The 21,390-nt window shown below is 37.6% G+C and overlaps 1 protein-coding gene across 8 annotated transcripts in view; it reads left to right on the forward strand.

The window, feature by feature from the left end:
• The window catches only part of NAV2 (neuron navigator 2), a 316,849-nt gene that overhangs the window by 171,815 nt on the left and 123,644 nt on the right, over positions 1 to 21,390 (forward strand). For all 8 annotated transcript variants that reach the window (XM_081938830.1, XM_081938823.1, XM_081938824.1 and 5 more), the window contains one exon: positions 20,355 to 20,477. In XM_081938830.1, coding sequence (XP_081794956.1) covers positions 20,355 to 20,477 — 123 coding nt within the window. The remainder of the gene's footprint in view (positions 1 to 20,354; positions 20,478 to 21,390) is intronic.

Raw genomic sequence — 21,390 nt, forward strand, 5'->3', positions numbered from 1 at the left:
TAGTTATCAGTTTAATGGGAGGCTATCAGGGAATATAGACTTGACTAGGAAGACAACAATACACTATGGCCAAGAAAATTTCAGTTTGTCCATGTAATCTAGTGCTGATCATAACTTGGCAACTTATTATTTTGGGTTTTGTTTTCATAACGAAGAACGTATTCAAAAAGATCATCAAGGCATTATGCCTTTATCATTCTGATGCTCTTCTCATCTCTTCTTAAAGTTACCAAAACTGATCTGAAAAGTTCAAACGCATTTTGGTTACCTTAATCAAGCAGCACCAATCCAACCTTACAGCCAGTGGTGGGATTCAAATAATTTAACAACTGATTCCCTGCCCTAATGACTGGCTAGGTGTGCGTGGCCAGGGAGTGTGACAGGCAGCACTTGTCCTCCTGTATCCCCTGGGAGCAAAAATGGGCACCACTACCACCCCTTTTTAGGCCTAGTAGACCTTCCTACATCCTACTGCGAGCAAAAATGGACTATGCTGCACCCCCCTTCCCCATTTTGGAGTGCTGCACCCCCCCCACCCCATTTTGGGCCTAAAAGGCCTCCCTGTAGCTTCCAGGGAGCAAAAACGGGGCAGGACAGGAAGGGGAGGAGCCACCCAGCAATTTAACAACCAGTTCGCCCAAACAGGCCTGAACAGGCTGTATCCCACCACTGCTTACAGCCCTTACAACGTGAAAAAGTTAAGGGTGAATATCTCTCTAGCAGCAACTTGTGCCTCTTCTCTGTTGTAGTCCTCATATTGCCTTATAGACCCGAGGTCCTGGTTTGATGTTTTAAAAATATGAAATTAGGTTCTTGCCTATGAAATCATAGGCAAGCCAGCAAGGTACATGGGCAGGTGCTAAGGAATGAGGGTAAGTGGCAAGGGTAACTGGCAGGGGATTTGCTGCAGGGGACACGTGTGCAGATGGGTGGGGAATGCTACAGAGTGTGAGGTCACTGGAAACTCATAGTTCGTAGTACTCTGGATTAAAAGCAGGAGTGATTTGCAACTTTTCCTGCCAACTTCCCCATTGACTTTGCTTGTGGAAAATTTTCAGGGAAGGTTGCAAATGGCAACATGATTGTGGTCTACTGGGCACAATCACCAGGCTCATGATCATGTGATTGTGGACACACTGTAGCTGCAGCAACTTCATGGATCAGTTGTAAGTCCTCCAAAATCTCTTAGGAATCAGTTGACTATTTTTGCACTAATATTTCTAATATTTGCAAAAAAAAAAAAAAGCTTTGTGAAGACTAGTAGTTTCTCTTGAAGGTAAAAAATGCTTGTTTAGATTGGGTTTCTAAACAGCTTTCTTGAATGAAGATATATTTTGAAGCATTGTCCTGAAAAACTGATGGATAAAGAGAAAATCCAAGCACTATTCAGATGACTTTTCATTTTTTAAACAATGGATAATATTTTTGTTAAGATTATCAGAGTTTTTGTCTATTTGGGGAGAAGAAGTCATTGTCATTGATAGGTGTCAGATGATATATTGCTCCATGCTGTTACTTGAGTGGGGAAGAGTAAACAACATCAAAAATTTTAAATGTTCACTTTCTTAATTCAGTCTCATCATGTGATGTCATTTAGTAGTCTGCTTCTTATTGTTTTCACTTATGGTATCTTTCAATTCAGATTTTCAGAAAAATGAACTTGGCATGACTGCTTAAGAAAGGTGTGTTTTATTTTTTGAAGAACGTGGAAATTCTGGTTTAAGGAATTGAAGGTGCAAACTTCTGGGCAGCCTAGAACTTACATTTTCTTATTCATTTTGTGATGCATTATTCTCTCTTCTGTCAGAAAGAGGATGAATCCTGTCAATGGACAAATGTCATTGAACTTAGTCATCAGTTAAAAGCTGATTAGAAATTAGAAGATAAGACATCAGCAAGGCTAGTGGAACAAGATAAAGCATGGATTTCTTTGAGTGTTGTGTAACATGACAAGATACTGAAGTGTATTTAGTGCCTCCATTGATGAGTGCTATGTGTAAATTTTGTCTGGAAACCATCAGTTGTACATTTTTTATGACTGAGAGTTCCTATAATCTTCTTTCGCTTGGGGTGAAAACTTGTGCATCGATCTCTATGCATTTGATCATTATTCTATAAAATTACTTGGGATTTTAAAAGTGATTTTTTTTTAAAGTGGTTAAAAGACCAAGTTTGGTCTTGTGGTTAAGGCACCAGGGTAGAAAGCCATGAATTCAAGCGAGACCATGAATTCAAGCACCTCCTTAACCATAAAAGCCAGTTGGATGACTCTGGATCAATAACTTTCTATCAGTCCAACCCACCTCACCGGATTGTTGTTGTGAGAAGAATAGGAGGAGGAAGATATTCTGTGGCCTGCCAGCGGCCAGTGGAGCTGGCAGCAGATTCGGACAGCGAGGAGGTTGGGGAGGAACATGGGCCAGTCCTGGAGTCTGGGGAAGGCTCTGATGAGGGCTCTGTGTCGGAGGCAGAGAGGGGACCAAGGCCATCTGGTAGTTATTTGCTGCCTCTGGAGCCTCCGGAATCTGACATCAGCGAGGCAGAAGGACAGCGGGAGCCTGTTCCCAGTGTGCGCATGTGCAGAGTTGCCAGGCAAAGGGAACAAGTAAACAACAGGAGTCGACTTGGGAGTAAGGTCACAAGTGGACAATGCATGGCCCCTCCCAGAGGAAATAAAAGAGTAGTAAAAGGGGAGTGGAGTTTGCAGAAGACAATTAGTTCAATTAATTGGCTCGTGACACTCCAAGACTCCTTGCCAAGGTTTGCAGACATCAGCCTGGCAGCTCCCTACGCAGGTAAGATCTGTGACTACAAATCTTCCCTGAAAAGACTTTGCTGGATGTGAATGAGCAGAATTCACAGTGAATTAATAAAAGGGTTTTTTGTCGGCACCAGGAGTTTGCTTCATGCTCTTGGGAAGCCTAGGACAGAACAGGTATATTGGATGTGTTTGTTGCCTTGAGTTGTCTGTCAAAATAATAAAGGCAGTACACAAATAAATAAATAAATAAAAATATTAACAGTAGTTCAGGTACATATCATAATCACCTGGTATTTAATTGTGGCACAATACTGTCTTATTCTTGTTGTTATTATTATTAGTATATGCATTTTAAAAATAATCTTGTGCATGCCTAAATATTTTGGATCATCCACTGTACAACCTATCCATCACATATCAGATTTGTCCACTAGAGGGAAATGTGATCAAGAGCTCCTAAGTCAATAAAATTTGGCAGAATGCCTGCCTTATTAGATTCAGCATTTCCATTTTGATTTTTCAGTGCAATAACACTGTTTCTTCAATCTGCTTCCTTCTTGAGGAAGTAAAGCCAGGTTGCTTGTTTCCTTTTTAGCATACCCACGATTTCAACTGTACTTTAGCCATGAATATGAGGCAATACCTTTCCCTCTAGAGCAACCCAAGGTCACGGCAAGTTTATTTGCCCCCAGACATTCGAAAGATGGATGGATGGAAATAGTTTCAGTTCTGTTCATGTTCACATTTCAAACAATCTGCAAGATAGTGGGTGTGAAACTAGAACACTGGACAAATTTTAGAGTTTTTCCTCCCTGTAATCTTACCATGTGCATCTTTTAAAGAGGAAAGGAATACATTTTTGAAGAGCTTTAACATTATAAATAAATGTTAGCGTTCTTTTCCTCACTAATTATCTCCTAGTCAGACTTAACTGCACTGGTTGTTCTGAAATTTAATCAACATATTATTTTAGCCATAAATTCTACATTCTGCTATATTTTTATTTACTTTCTATTAGATGTTAAGTAGAAACCACAAGCTGACATACCACACTTATGGATAATGTGCAATAAGTACCACATGGATATTGGATATGTGGCTTTGTAGCTCACCTTAGCTACTTGCAAGTTTGACTGAAATTTGAATTTGCATCTAAACTATATATACCGTACTTGCAAGCTGCTAACTTAAATTACTGATTAAATGTAGAAATTGTTCTTGCTTTAGACAAAATTATTGTATTAGCTTCTATCACTTGATAGCATTCTGTGAAAGAAGAAGTCTCATTTCAATGTTTAGGTTGAGTTCATACATTATGCTAAGTCCCAACTGCATTCTGGCTTGTTAAACAAACTTATAATGTAGGAGTTCACACAACATATTGTAAATCATAACCTTTGTGGTCCATAATGATTCTATTTATATGTCAAACCATATAAAGCAAACCACATTTTTAATTTGCATTATATAAATCCAGCCTGTATTTCTTAATTACATATCTTAACAGTTTTACTTTTAAGCTAACTATCTCTAATGTCAATTTAATGCATCAATAAAAGCTGGCTCCAAAATGCTATGGTTTTCAATATTCAGCTTCTATTAGAAACATTGTTAGACTGAATACCAAAATAAGATAATCTTAGGTTCATATAGAGAATTCTTGAGATAAATGAACAATGGAAGCATAATTACATCCCTATCACCTTGATTTCCCAGTACTGTTCCTGATCACCAAGATAACCTTGATCTCTAATTAACCCTGAGATATCCTACACACAGCAGCATTGGAGTCATTTCCTCATTTTGGGAGGCTACGTGTCTAAGGGAAATGTGTTGTACAATTACGTGAAAGTCCTACCTCATAACTACAACAGAAATCAATTCAGTAACTTGCCAATATTAAACTCACAGTCATGGGGCTGCCCCCAGAGAGTATCAAGAAGTTTCAACTGGTAAGAATGCACTGGCATAGATGTATTGAAATAGCACATGTCACACCTCTGTTCCACAAGCAGCATTGGTTACGTTTGCTTCTAGGTCCAATTTAAGTGCTGGTTTTAACCTTTAAAGCCTTTTCTTGGCATGGGACCATGTCACTTAAGGACTGCCTTTCCTTGACTATATCTGTCCATCCCACAAGATCAGGCAGAGGAGACATGCTTTGAATCCCATTGGCCAGGACTTGATGTGTCCCAAGAGGTAGGTGTCAAGCACCAGGGAAATCTGGAAGTTCAGGCAGCTCAAATGGGTATAAAGATTTATTGCAAACTTAAGCTCTCTACAAGAATCTAAACTACTAATGGTCCAAGCAAATTGGCAGTAGATAAGAATCAAAGGAATTCAAGGTGGGTTGGACTTATATCTCTTGTGGGTATGAAGGAACTCATGATTGATGATGCGTTTGACCTTTCCTTTGGGCTCAGCCTAGTCATCTACAGTAGGTCATATGTACCATAGCACCTGCCTTATGAAACATTCTCCTCCCAGAATTTAGGTTATCTCCATCCCTGCTAATGTTTCCATAAGTCCTTCGAGACCTGGCTATGTCATCTGGTCTGAGGGTTCCAAGGGACTTGTGACATTCTGAAATGGCTCCCTTGTTGTGGTTAATATTTGCTCTCTTCTGTTTTGTATATTTTAATAATTTTTATATTTATAAATAATATATAATATAAGATACAGTTTTTAATATTGATTGTTTTTATATATTGATTGCTTTTCTTAATTGTTGTATGTTGCCCAGAGTCACTTCTTGTGAGATGGTCAGTCATAAAAATTTCATAAATAAAATTAGGGGATTCAGCGTGAATGTAGGCATGCCATTATATCTGTTGATGACTCCTTAAATCAGATGCATCTTTTCTAAGAAAAAATGTGGCTTTAAGTTGCTGCTGAAAGGTAAGGTGTGTGACCTTCAAATCACTTTTCCTCTCTCAAATCCAAATAGCTGCTAAGCTCTGTGCTTAATATTCATCCTTGCTCTTTTTTTTGTCTTGATTCATAGAAGGAAAGTAATCATATGGCACTTAAGATGCTTGCAAAGTAGATGTGTGGAATGCTTCTGGAATGTTTTCCAAGAGTTAGTTTTAAATGGAACAGACCCACAAAAATATAAGAAACTTTTAGAACTTTTTATGTTATCTTTATGTTTAGTGGCACATTTTTGCTCATCCCTTTTGTCACAGGCTTTTCCCACTCAAAAAACAGAGTCTGCTTTTGAAAATGTGCATGCGAAAAAAATATGTGGCGTTAAACATATTTAATATAACTATATGTTGGTTTTTTCACGGTTTGATTGTACCGAACCCTGTAATTAGATGGGAAGTTGATGTTCAGGATATTTTAAGTTGTGCATATCTTTTTTTTAAAGTCACTTGGGTTAATTGAGTATTTTGGCTACATGACAACAAAATACAACATAAGAGCTTATGACTGAGCTACACCCTGATTTGATTTCACTCATCTGTTCAAGTTTGTGCAGACTGAAACTTGAATTGACCCCAGTTAACTGGTTATTCATTTCTTTGTTTTCTCTTGAAAGGCAGGCTTGTGGGCAGATTTTGCATTCCAGTCTTTGACCAGAAAGATCAAGTTGACAAGAGTTGGTAGTCAGTTAAGTTTGATGAGTGGACAAAATAGGGGAGTAAAAAGCATAGTTTGGCACTAACATTAATCTAGAGAAAGAAAAATAAGAAAAATGCAAATCTGCAGTGAATTAATGTTTCACTAGAAAAATTAAAGACTTTTGTTCTTATTTCTTAAACTGCATTTTAATATGGTAATTCTTAAATGCTCATAACACACACACACACATATTGAGGTAAAGTTCCCACATGTTTTCGAAACTAAAATTCAGTAGTTTTGCATTCCAGTTGTGAAATCAAAAGGTTTTACACTTCAGTAACTAAAAGCTATGACCTAAAATAGCTCATCAAAGACTTTTTTTAATTCTATTGAACCTACTGTATGTATTAGATCATGGTCTATTTAAACTAGTGTTTTCTCACCATTTGGTGATGGCCACTATGACTTAGCCATTAGAGTAAGTGCATTACAAGCTACCATGAGTATCAGATCAGACTGGCCATGCCCTTGCTTACAGTGCTGTGCCACATAGATCAGAGCTCCCCCAAGCTTTTGGGCACCAGGGACCAGTTCCATGGAGAGAGTTTTTTCTACAGACCAGAGGGAGCATAGTTTTGTATGCTACCTGTGTCCCACGGATAGGGCTTCGTGTGTTTGAGTGGCTAGGTTGCTGGCATGCCTCGGACCAGTGCCTGGTCATGGACCAGGGGTTGAGGACTCCTGATATAGATGATACTTCCATGTTGAGTGCTGTTCAACTCCAAGCATGGCAACAGTGCCCGAGGCATGCCAGATGCTGGCTCAAAGTGCCAACCAGCTGTTAGAAAACAGAACTGGATGGCAAACATTTGTACATACGGTCACTTAGAGTCAAACCAAACAATATAATACTATTCTGACATATTGAATAGTCTGCGGTTAGACAGTTAAGGTGGACGCAGAAATTACTATCTCTTTGAAAAAGTGCATAGATAGTGCTATCCCACAGTGCTAACTCCCCCATTAAGAATATCAGAATTGTACTAGATGAGACCATGCACTGCATCTTGTTTCCTTAATAATTAGTCCATAAGCATGATGTTTGTGAAGCACTGCAACCCTCCATGTATAATTTCAGAGGAATATTGCTTCTAATACTGGAGGTAATATTTAGCCATCATGGCTAATATTTTCATATTTTCTCCTCCTTGCTAGGAACCCGACTTTCCAATGGCTTTTACTTGAATATGTTTTATGAACAGAAAGTAAAGTCATTCAATCTAATAGTTAAGCATTGGATTGCTAAATTGTCCTTAGAGGTTTTAATATATAAACAAAAATTGCGTAGTGGAGTTAATTTGTTTAATCCAAATTTCAATTACCCTGTCTTTGAATTTCTATTATAAGAAATTTAGTTACAATGACTTAAACTACATATCACCTTTTTCAAGAGAAGCATGCCAGCCATGGATGTATCAGAGATGCTCGAAGGTTTTGGCGTCAAGTGTTATTAAAAACAACTTAGAGAACAATGCAAAGGTATGTTAACAATGATTAGACATTCAGTCTTCTGGGAATGGTCATCTTTATGTATAAAATACATATAAAAGTAAAAAAAAAGGGTGGCTAATAACTTAGAAAGATTCTGTAGTGATTAAGGTACCAGGGTAGAAATGGGAAACTATAAGTTTTAGTCCTGCCTTACGTACTGAGCCAGCTGGGTGACTCTGGGCCAGTCACTCTTACTCAACTTAGGAAGATGGCAATGGCAAACCACTTCTGAATTCTTGCCAAGTAAACTGCAGGGATAATCAAAGAGCAATCAAAGCTGTAAAAACTGGGGGGAAAGTAATTTTTCACCCAATAGGCCACTATAGGATCCTGCACACATATACACAAGGCATTTAATCTCTAAAGACATGGCCTGATTCAGTCTAATTTCTGTTTTTATCCCTTTTCAAAAGAATTCTGTTCAAGTTCTCTTTTTCACAGTGATAATGAGAAATAGTGTTGCTCACAAAGGAGGCTTGGAAGGACAAAATGTTTGAGGCACTAGCAGTTGGCAGAATGGGACAAAGTTTTGTTAGCAAGAGAATTCAGCAGTAGTTGGCCTTTGCTAATAAAATGGATCTGAAGTTTGGAGTGAGGCTTTGGGGTTTTATTTTTCTCCTTAGAGCTTTATTTTTTTAAAAAAAGTTATTTAAGAAATGATAGCTAAATCTTTTGCTTTCAGCCATTTCAAATTTTAATAATCTTGAAATGTATACATTTCCTAGAATTCAACAAGTATTAACCAGCATAGTTATTCGGATTTTAATTAAAATTCCTCAGTGTGTTAGGTTACATTGCCTGTTCCTTTGGGGATTATCTATAAATCATTATTTTATTTATGTGATGGTTTCTTGAATTAGTTCATAGACTATTGAGTATCCTTTTTCTGCTGCAATTTCATTTTATTTATTTATCTCATAATGTTTGTAGCTTGTTCTGATTCAGGCGGATTCTGGGTGGGTACAACAAAGTCAAGACGTAAGCAAAAAATTAAATAAGGTGCTACAAGCATCACATTAATTGCTCCCCATTGATTTACTGCTAAAGATAAACTGACAGCTTTGCATTCTGTTTTTCTCTTGAATAGTTTGTGTTTGTTATAGGGATATTATAACCCCAAGCCTGGAAGAGTAAAAAAGAAATAAAACAGCCTAAACATTCACTGGAATGTAGGAAATATGAAACCACCTGTACTGACAATATATTGGTTTAGTGAATGATGTGTGATTGTCAGTGATTGAGGATTTTTATGGAACTTGTATCACTAAATGTACAACTGCTGCCCTTCAGTACTCGTTGCAACTTGAAGTGGTATTAGAATTTCTCAGATCTCTGTCCCAGCAGGTATGCCAAGGTTACGAAAAGTTTTTGTGGAACAGTCCATCCGTCCCCCGTCCCCCCCCAAGAAAGTAGGGTGCATTTTTTCTTACTACCACTGTAGCATTAGTCTGTTTCAGAACTATACTTATGAGATGTTCTTTTTTGAATATGGGAAATTTATTTTACTTATTGTACCTTCTTTCTTCATGGTTTCCCAATTGTTTCAATAAACAATTGAAGCCTATTATCTGTGGCATTTTCTTACTTCTTGGTAGGAATTGCTAAGATCACACATAATACCAGCAAGGAGGATCTTTTTACAGAGCATTTCATCCACACTGCAAGATACAGCTGTTCATTGTCTTACGCTGTGTGATTAGCTGTCAGGATAAAAATGCTTATGTTGTATTGGTGCTGAATTAACTAAGAAGGAAGACAGTGGAATGGCATGAGATGGTAGAAAGAAGAAGAAAGAGGAGTACATTGCAGGAAGAGAACTATGTTAGGCTGTGGTGGCTGCAGCTGACAAAAGCTTACACCTGTTAGTAACATTTGTTAGTTGGAGAAAATGCTATAGAGTCCTCCTGAATAAGAGATAAAAAATAAAAGAATGGGAGGAATAAAGACGGGGAAAGGAGAAGATGAATGAATGAACAGAAAAAACAAAAAATTATTGATACCTTGAAGAAGACACTTTTTAGAGAGACAACATTCATTGGTTCAATGTTCTTTAATGCTGTGAATAAAAGAGGATGAAATACGGCAAGCAAGCTTAAATAGAATAACTATTTCCTCTTAAGGAACATATGATTATAACAGTTTAAAATATTTTGTTCCATGTCCCATCATCTAAAGTATATCCAACCTTGGATTATGATAGCAACTGGGGCTGCCCAGATTTGCCATCACTAAGTGGTAAAGTATTACATCAAATGATAACAATCCCAGGCAGCCCCAGTTGCTGTCCTAATCCCACGACATGCAGGTTGTTAGGCAGGAAGAGGGGGATTCCCAGGTAAGGAACATGGGGAAACTTTGGGAAGGTTGGTTGCAGGCTATGTGAGGGTTGGGAAAGACCTGGGGATGGTGGGTTGCAGGCCACGTACAGGCAGTAGGGTTTCTATGGACAGAAAAAAAAGTAAGAGTAACTTACTGAAAAAACTTGTAACCTTCCCCACTTAATTTTGCTTGTGGGAAGCTAGCAGAGAAGATCACAAATGGGAGCCGTGTGACTGCAGATCACTGCAATGTCATAATTGTGAGATAGGCATCTGAGTGTCCAACTTACAATCATTTTGGCTAGTCCAAAAGTAATAGGTTACCAGAAGTTATTACTCTTAGTTTCACTAACCTTTCTAAGTTCCACCCCACTGGTAATCTTGTCTGGTCTTTGCACCAGGAAGAGAAGCAACCTGGAACTAAGGAGACATTTCCTGACAGTTAGAACTATTAATCAGTGGAACAACTTGCTCCAAAAGTTGTGAATGCTCCAACACTGGAAGTTTTAAAGAAGAGATTGGATGCTCATTTGTCTGAAGTGGTGTAGGGTTTCCTCCCTAAACAGGGGATTGGACTAGAAGACCTCCGAGGTCCCTTCCAACTTTGTTATTCTGTATATGCCCATGGGAACCCTGCTATGGCTGGAACTTTGAGGTTGTATGTATATTTTTTCAGTGCTGTCATAACTTTGAATGGTCACTGAATGAATGGACTGTCACGATGTTAAAAGGTTTGCTAGGCCTGAACTGCCTAAACTGACATTCAAGAGTTAAACTAAGAAAGCTTTATTGCGCAGGTCATAAAACAAAAAGTTCTTATCTGAAAGTGATTTATTGCGCATGCATTTACACATTCCAAAAATTCCTTCTTCTTTGTTCGGCTGCCAGCTTGGCAGACGTAGCTTTCATTATCAAAATGTAACCATTAGTTATTTTCTGTTTCATTTACTTTTTATTTTATTATTAAAGTTTGTTTATTAATTAGAATATTTTTGAAGACTTTTATTTTTCTCAATATCTCAAAAGATATGCGGAAGGGAATCAGCCACGGTCCATTGATCTCAGATTTCCCCAGGGCATTTTTCCCCTGACATGGACATAAGTCGAAGACCACCTATAATCAATTTAAGCAGAATATTTTTCTGTAGTAGTACACAAATAATGCAACTTCTGCTATAGGATATTTAAGTAGGTGATAGCATGATGTTGTGTAAACTGACATTTGAAGGAATAATTTCAAATATGTATTTCCTGGAAAAACACACATTTGAATTGTTTCATATAATTTGCAAACGAATGAGTAGTTACCAGGGAGTGAATATTCTTTCCTCTAGGAAAGGAAACAGGATGAAATTTTCTTTCTTTGTAGGCCAGCATGAATTTGTATGCTGTTTTATTTCTATTTATATATTAAACTTCCCTGCATTTTTTTCTTAGATTGTTGATAGCATGATCGTGTATATTCTTACTATATTATAAACTTTTACCATATATTATAATATAGTACCATATTAGAAATTCCAAATGACTTTATCTCTTGTGTTGTAACTTTCAATACTAGTAGAAGAACAGGCAATATTCAACAAATGGTAACATAATAATATACACAATATAAAACAGGATCCAATGTCATCCTGTCACCTGTTCTAGAATGTTAAGTCTCTTGACTTTTGTATTCATATTTTCAGCAACTGTTATTTTCCTTAAACATTTGTCATTCATATATACACACACAGAGGCTTTGTTCTGAGGGGGGGATAAAAAGTACATTATTCGTAGTGGGAGGTTAAAGTAATATTTGGGACATGAATGGTGTTTTGAGAAAGAGGGATTACGGCTGATGGCTGCTGTTTGACTCCTTGGAGACTGGATAGTTTAAAAGTTGGTCCTAACATTCCCAAACTGATGAACCAAGAATCCACATCAAATCATGATGATTTTGTCATTTGCAAAAATATGATTATTCTGTTTACATTAAAGTCCCACATCCTGTGATATTTGATATAGGATATTTAGTAATATTTGAAAAATATTAGGTAAAACAGAAATGCTTATTAAGGGGAAAAAAAGGTTGAATTCCATCTTTATGTTCACTATAATTTAAGTCCCACCAAATTCAGTATTTCTTTAATCCTCCAAAAGTCATTTAAAGACCACTTCACAGCCTTACGATATTAACCTTTGTACCACAGTGTCAATTTATTCAACATTAATTTTCAATTTGGTATCATACTTTCACAGCAGAACAAAGCAGAAAAGAATCTTGTCTATTAGACTGGTTAGAGCAGGACAAAAATGCACTTCAGTGGAGGTTTTTTTTTCTTTTCATTCTCAAATTTTTATATATGTAATATATAAACTTACTGGCTAGAAGATTCTGTCACAGATAAAGGGTTATTATCTAAATTAGGCAACCCCCTTCTGGTTTGTGAACACAGCTTTTGTTGTGTACACACTGATGTACTAGTCTGAGTATGTCTGGTGTACACATGCAGGGGTTTATTCATTAGTCTAATCTGCAGGCCCCATAATTTGTTATTATGAGAAGCTTTAAGGCTCAAAGTTATTTTTCTGTTGACTGTCCGATACTCAGCTCATATGACATACATTGCTTTTGCACTGGGGAGGAAGAACATTAGATGCAAGTGGACCCCAAATTATTCCTTCTTCTGTGAATTGTCATTGCTGCCTTCTATCTGTTCATCCGTCTGTACTTTCTTCATGCTGCTTTTACCTGGTCCTGTTTTCCCTGTGTCCACTTAGAAATATGAATGTCCTCCACTGCAACCTCTCTGCTGTGTGTCAGGTTTCTTTTAGCACAACATTGCATCTTCTTGCTGAAATTATAAAATCTGGAGAACATGAGCAAGGCAGATGAGAAGGGAGAATTTTGTTTTTAAAGGAAGACAGTAGATCATTGCACGTTTAACAAGTTTTTTGTCATCTGGCCTGAATCAGCTAAATATGGCTGCCTAGATGTTATCAACCTTCCCCTACACAGTTCTCCGATAGTAGGAACAATGGGTGTCCAAAACAATGAAGCACTATGTTAAGAGGATACTGGTTTACAGGAATAATTCTGTAATCATCTAATCTACTCACAGATCTCTAGAGAAATTTGTAGATATATTATCAGTTGTCCTAAAATCAGTGGAGTTTCAAAAGTGTTTAATTTGCTTCAGTTTTATTACTGTGTGTGTGTGTCTGTGTGTTGTATTTGTGCTGATAAATAAATAAAGGGAGACTAGTATAGATCTATTTCGCTCTCATCAGCTAGCCATACCCTTACTGGGATTTGAACCTGGGCTGTATTACATATTAGGCAGATGTATTAGCCACTAAGCCACAGGCTCTCCTCCTTATCAGCTGAGTCAGGGAAATAGGTATGTATTTTTGTTACCACCCCTGGTATGCCCATATATATACACGATTCTCTCTTTCATTAGTTTTATTGTTTCTTTTATGATGTTTTTATATTCTTGTAAGCTGCCTTGAGTCACCATGTGCGAATAGGCAGCAATATAAGTCTAATAAATAAATAATATTTGGCCTACATTTCTGTATCAACTTCTACAAGAGGAAAAAGTGATTATAACAAACAGGCATTGAAAAGTTATTTACCCCAAAAGGATTCACTGTCAACCTCTGTTCAATATAATGATGGTAGCAAATCTATTCATAGAATGCCTGTGCATCTCTGTATACACACTAATATGCATGCACACACACTCGCTGGCACATTCTTTTTTAAAATTTATTTTCTTATTGTTTTTAAAAAAATCACATTGAAACGCCCTTGTTTCTTACATAACACTTGCATTTGGTTTTCCCATTTTAAGGTTGAGGTCTGTAACATCTTGCAAACAAACGTTATAATAAATGAAAGATTGGAGACTTGCTTCTCTCACTGCCATTGAAACTGACCTCCTTGTTTATGCAGTTGAGGGGAAAGTATTGTGTCTTGTCCCCATGGACAGAGCAGAACTGAGAATAGTCCTGTCCCTAGTTTTAACTAGCTTAGCAACCTCTTTGTGAAACTCCAGAGGGACAATTGTTTATTGTTCTTGCACCAGTAGAAACTCCTCAGAGCTGACTTACATCCATTGCGTTTTCCTTTTTCCTCCTTGTTGCTTCTGAAGTTTATATCTTGTTTGGGGCATTATAGTTTGGGGTTATCTATTATAGCTGACAGTGTAAGTCAGTCTTTTTTTTTCTTCAGAAGGCAGAAATGGGGTCAGTGCTGAACAAAGCACTATTTTTTCCATTTACTGCAAGAATATCAGCATAGAAGTTACAATATTTAAATTGTCTGAGAGGAATCTCCCTTTCTTCTTCTTTCCTCTACTATCCCTCCTCCTCTTCCTTGGCAAAGAAGAGTCTTTAAAAGAAAAGTCAGCCAATGGCAGAAATGTTGCAGAACTGAAGAACATATTCAGACTCTTCAGATAATTTGGCCAGTGTTTTCAGACCGGCCACGGAAAAGTTGAAAGGAAATAACGCTTCATTCATGACTTAGTAAAGTATGTTATTTTGCTGAACGCTTGCCAAAGGTATCAACTTCACTGTTTTCTTTTTGCTTGTTGCATAGTTGGATTTGTATTGTTGAATTGTAAGGAATCTAGCAGAAGAGAAGGTGGGAATTCAAATTCAGAGACGCCTGGGACATTTTCACCATACTGTAAATTAGGATTAGCTTTCCACAATCTGGCACTTGATCAGTGGGATTCTACTGTAAACCCTTTGCGCTATGCATTTCAAAAGGTTGTAGCCCCAGGAAGTTTGAGGAAGACAGGCTTAAGGTTTTGTTGTTGTTAAATGTCCATAGCGATAGACATTTAAACTGCAGTTGATTTTAAAAGCTGTATAATTTATTTAAGTATAATATGCATAATTTTAAAAAATATTTTTATGTTTGGACTTCATTTGTTCATATTAGTTACATGAAGAAACTTTACTTTCAGCATATCTAGTTTAATATGAACTCTTAAACCTTGTGTGAATTAAGGTTATTAAGATTACTTAAAAAGCTTCTAAATGCAGCTTATCAGAACTTTTCAGTTCTCTTTCATTGTTTGTTTTACTTCTTTCATTTCTATTTTTAATGTGAAAACTTCGTTCAGAAATTTTGCACAGTGGCATTTTACAATCTGTTAATCCTCATGTGCTGAAAATATTGGTATGGATTGGGGTACTATATCAGAAAGTATGTAGAGAAGCATAAACTCCAAACATATTCAGATTAGTTTTTTCTTAAGTGAAAATCTATAAAAAGTCTATAAGAAATACTCCATTTAATAATATTCCAATACAGTATTAATATTGGTACTGCATAATGTCTGCTGCTTGGATTTTACAATGAAATTGGAAATGACATGTTATCCTATGGTCTGAAATACTCTGTTCTCTGCTGTGCATTTTTTAAAACGTGAAGATAATTATGGGAGCTACATTTGATGAAACTATCCTGCTTAAACAATAATGGTTTGGATCTAGACTCATTTTGTTATATTTTAATATCGAGGACAGTACTAGTCCTGTCTTGGGGTCATTGGGTTGTTATAAGAGTTGCCGCATGGATAAAGTGGGATGAGGAGAATGATGTGGTTCAAGAAGAATGCATGGGAGCTGCAGGAGTGTATGAGAGGTGCTAAGTCAGTCAGAATGGTGCATGGGGGTCAGCATGGGTAGAGGGTTCCAAAGAGATGCTGCATGGGTAGAGGAAGGAGGGCAGGAGGAGCATGGGTCAGGGATGAAACAAGAAATGCTGCATAGGTTAGGGAAGATATGCATGGAATGGTGTGGGTCGGAAGGTACGCATGGAGTGTATGGGACAGAGAAGGCATATGAGAAGGTGCAGGTCAGGGAAAATGCACAGGAGATGACATAGGTTGGGGAAGCGTGGGGTGGTGGTGTAGAAGGGATCGGGAAAACTGTACAGTGTTCCTTCCTCCCTGTTCATCCTTTCTTTCCTTTCCCCTTCCTTTTCCAGCAAGCAGGTAAGTTGCTGTTGCTTGGTGGGGAAGAGAGTGAGGGATTGTGAGACTGGCTTGGAAAGTGTCACAAAATGTTGAATACAAAGATCACATGTCAGCCACAGTAGCCAGTAACACTGAAGCAGCTGCAACTTTCCCATATTTCATTCCCTCAGGAGTCTTGGATCCTGGATTTTGGACACATTTTGTAAATTAGCCAATCTGAGGTAACATGATTCAAAAACTGTTGTCCTGTGCTGGACCATTTCACCCAGTTAAAGATCATGAGAGCAAGAGTTTTTAGTAGTATGTAGATTGCTCAAGTCTCTATTTATCAAGATCTTCCGTGCAAAACACATTACTTGAAACTTGCACTTTATTATTAGGTTTCCACATATGGGACTAGCTAGAGAGGCTTGTAATTATTTCATCAGTGAGGAAAGCTGTATCCGGGTCTATATGGGTAAACAAACAGACACAGATGGAAAAGAGAAGAGAATTTTGGTGCTGGAATCAGAGTAGGAAATGGAACGGACATAAAGAACAATTTATGAGGAAACCTCAGTTTGGATTGGATTAAAATTAAGTGAATGCTCAGATAGGAGGGTATTTATATGTTCATGCAAAGGTAGGAATAAGAAGGTAATTTAGAGAATTTCTAGTTCAACTTACTGCTCAGGGTTGGATCTATTGCACTGTTTCTGATACATGACTATTCAGCCTCAGATGTCTGTCAAGCTCCATATCTCAGGACACAAGCAAGAATGTGAGAATCACACTGATTTCAATAAAGGGTTTTAATAAATAAATTAGGGATAAAGCCCAGAATTTTAGAAATGCAATCAGAATCTTCTGCCTTCTTTTGTCAGTCAGTTCATTAAGGCAGAATGTCTCTGAATCGTTTTTTCTAGTTTTTCTGCAGCCCAAATTAACCTGCCACCTATGTGATATACTACAAACTGCTCCCGTGTGTTAGTTGACTATATCTAGAAATCCTCTCATTTCTTAGCTTGCTCACAATCACTTCATGGTTCCCTGGTTGATAGTTTATGCAGTCTAGAAATTCATTCTGAAATTTAGATTGAAGTGGCTTCATTGTGTTTTTAATCAGGGGTGGGCTTCAAAAATTTCAGCAATGGGTTCTGTGCCTGGTTGTTGGGTGGGCATGTCCATGGTGGGCATGGCCTAGTCGGCCTCCTGCATCATGAGGGGAGGGGTGTATTTGCCTTCCCCAGGCTCCGGAGGCCTTCCAGAACTTCCAGGAGGTCTGTTTTTCCCTCTCCCCGAGCCTCCACACGGGCCCTGCACTTATCTCTCATTCAAAATGGCCACATGGAGACTCCTGTGAGGGGCAGGGAGAGGTGGGAGGGGCCAGCCAAGGGTGTGATTTGGAGGTTAGCTATGGATTCTCCGGAACCTGGCTGAACCTGTAGCAATCCATCTTGCTTTTAATTCTGGTTCTAGACCTGCTGTCTTGGACAACAAAGGTCTACCATTCTTCTATTTGACAGTCCTTCAGATATCTGAAGACTGCTATCATAGCTTCCCTTTTAGCTGTCTCTTCTATTATTTAAATGTACCTAGGTACCAATGGTGGGTTGCAGGTGGTACACCCCGGTATGGGTGTACTGGAGCCTGCCCGGAGTACCGGATACCATTCCGGTACAGTGCTCCAGAGGGCCCACCCGCCCACCCGAGCTCCTTACCGGTCTTTTAAGTCTTCAGCACTTCCGCACACGTGCACGGCGCGTATAGCGCCTGTGTGACGCTCCGCTGAGCAGCTGGACCGTCGCGGAGGCTCGTGGAAGCGGTAAGACGCATGCGCGTGCTGTGCGCATCCATTTGGATGACACCGGGCCCGTTCCAACCGTACCAGTTGGAACGGGATCTGGAACCCACCACTGCTAAGTGCCTTAACTGTTCCTTATAGCTCTTTCCAGACTCCTCATCTTCTTGGTAGCCATCCTCTGAATTTGCTCCAATTGTTACTGTTCTTTTTGAATGAACGGTGTCCTTCAATGTGGTGTCCAGAATTAGATCTGGCTAGAGCAGAGTAGAATGGAATAATTATTTCCTGTATTCAGGAAATTGTTAGCAGCAGTTGGCAGTGAATTACCGTTAGCAAACAATGAACAATTTCCCAATGCCTGGCTCTTCTTCTTGTGTTTGCCTATTCCAATTGGGTTGCCAAAATCTTCTAATTTCTTCCTGTTCAATCACTCAGCAAGTTACAAAATAAAGCATACAAATAAACAGTAATTCTGGATTTATGGTAGGGAACTACAGGTAACTGCATAGAAATTCATGCCTAGTTGCAATAATTAAGGGCATCTGATTTGGCTTTATAGAAGTTGTACTACAACAAAAAGTTATAACAAGGAACGGACCAGTAATATTTAATCTGATATATGTTGTGATGGGATTTTTTAATGAATTGGATTGGGATTCCTGCCAAGACTTTCATTAATTGCATTCATAGGGTCAATTAGTAGAATTTGCTTAGGTAGAGTTTCCACTCTTACATAAATTAGTGAAGATAAGATCACATAAACATAGGGACATGCTACTTTCTCCTCCATTTTTGGCTATAACCTCTTGGGACCTTTAAACTCCGCACCCCTCCTCTTTCTGGATCAGTGGGTAATTGAGTCAAAATAGCACGCTGACAAATATTTCTATAAAGATTCAGTTTCTCTGTAATATTACAAAACAGCAGAAACAGATCAAAGATTAAATTAGCAAAATACAATGATAAGCAAACCAGTCTGGATAGCCCAGTGTTTTAAAAATACCAGTAGGCTTCATATTCTGTTTACTATTATCAAACTCTGGCAGAGCAGATTTGACAATCCTGTATGTGGAAGATTTTGAGGCCAATGTGATGTATTTCCTGATATATATTTTTTTACAATTCCCAAGAGGCTTTTACTCTCTAATACCATTAATATCCTGATACTTCTGGAATTCAGTGGGACTATAGCCAGTATCAGTGTTCTATAAGAGCATTCTTGGTTAAAATTGGCTTGTTTCATCCCTACTTGCTAACAGGTACTTCAAAACAATTATTGGGAGAGTTAAATATTTGTACACGACACATACAAGGCATTATTTTTATTCATTTGTTCATAGGTGTATAGGAACTATACCTATCTGCTGTCTGCAGACAAGAGATTAAATTCTTTGAAGAAAGTTCCTAGAAACTTTCTTGTTGATGGTTAGAAGTAAGCAGTAATTCTGATATAGCTGAGTGGTTTGTATTCAGTGGCCTTTGGGGAAATGTGTCCTCTAGGCCAGGAATGTTCAACTTCTACATGCTAGAATATATTCTGGAAAGCAGGCTCATATAAACACCATACTATACATACACCTATTCTTTACATCCAAAGTTTCTTGTAGATCACAGTCTGCAGATACTATCAGTACAATCAAGTAACTCAGTATTCATGTGGAAATGATTCTTTCAAACAGTTCTGAGTTTACTGTCTTTTTCTGTGCTTATTTCTCCATCTGAAAACATTAGGGATGGCACTTGGTTCTCCAAGTTTGCATTAGCTGAGGCTCTGAATGTGGTTCTCAAACAAGAGGTGTAATAGTAACTTGGAAGCTAGTTACTTTATAACTATGAGTGGAATGCTTGCTGCACCTTAATTACCTTACTTACATTGTACTTCATGGAAGCAGATAATCACAGAAACTTTAACAATTCAGTTTATATACATCCGCAGTACTAGATGTAAGTTTTATCTAACCTCTTTATTTATGAAGGAAGTCAGTTTTAAGTCAGTAAGCAAATTAGTACTAGCATTTCCTGATAGAATTGATAGCATATATCTTTGCCAAGCTCTCATTTTTTCAGACTTTTATATAATGAATATAAACTAACTAATCAAAATACGTTGCAGTTTATGCCAGAATTAGCTCAAATAGATGGTACATAGAAATCCATAGAATTCAGATCTGTACATGTTATTTTGATCCATTTGCCTGCTTAACTTTTGATTTGTTGCAGTCAGTGAGGCTGAATTTGGCATTTTTGTCCTCCTATCGAGTCCTTCCCAAGGACATGGGATAGGCAGATGTGGGTGTTTGATGGTGTCACAGATATTGGTTGCGGAATGTAAGCTGTTCCAAGTAAAGTTGCCTTTTGAAATGTCACTAATGGTGAATTGTTGATATTATTATTTATAGGTACATGACTGATGGTGGATTGGGCCTTTATACACGAAGATTAAACAGACTTCCTGATGGGATGGCTGCTGTGAGGGAAACTTTACAACGCAACACCTCACTGGGTCTTGGTGATGCAGACAGGTAGGATGATCTCTCTCGCTTAAAATTTTTCAGTTTGAAATATATTTCACTGCAGGTACAAGAGAGAAATGTATTATTTGAAAAAATAGCATTGCAAGGCAGAAAGATTCAACTTTAAATGTTTATTGTTGTTAGGCTGACATATTTTGACAAGAATTGAACTATGATACAGCAAGTAAAGCGGGACAGAAATGTATTTTATACAATAGCACAAATGACAGCTTTGTCATATTCATCATTCACTACTAATAGAATAAAATTCTAAGCAATGAAAATGTAATTGCAACAAAAGTGTTATATTGCAATATTTAAAGAGCAGTAACTGCTGTTCTCCATTCTAACAAGACTCGGTTAACATTAGACATTTCTATCCTATAAGGTATAAACAAATAGCCTCTATAGAAGAATAGCTTCATATAACATATGGGACAAATGTACAGTTCTTCCTTTCCTTTCTAAACTAATTAACAAACTAAAATACAAATTCATATTGTATTATTAATGAATAATTTCAAATTTAATAACAGCAATAATAGCAAAAAGGAGAAAAGGGCTGGAAAATGTATCTTATAAAGAGAACTTCAACCCCTTTGCAAGCTTTTTGCTTGCCTTTTTGTTGGCTGGGGTAAAACATCCTAATTAAAATAATGAAAGATGATGCATCTCAACAAGCAATTTTTTCTTATAAAGTTATGTGGATATGTTCAATTACAAAGCTTTGTTTCCAAAAAAGCTCTTTATTTAAAGTGGCTTCACTAAGAAGCTTTCTTCTCATTATTATTTTTTCCATCAAGACATTGTGAGACAAGTACAAATGGCATGCAAAAGTATATGTAAAGGTTGTATTGTTTTATGTTAGGATTCTTGTGCTATTTTATTATATATTTTTTACAGATTTAATTTTGTTTTTGCA

Source organism: Natrix helvetica (genome assembly GCF_964273705.1).
Source record: "Natrix helvetica genome assembly, chromosome: 1".
Classification (NCBI taxonomy): Eukaryota; Metazoa; Chordata; class Lepidosauria; order Squamata; family Natricidae; genus Natrix; species Natrix helvetica.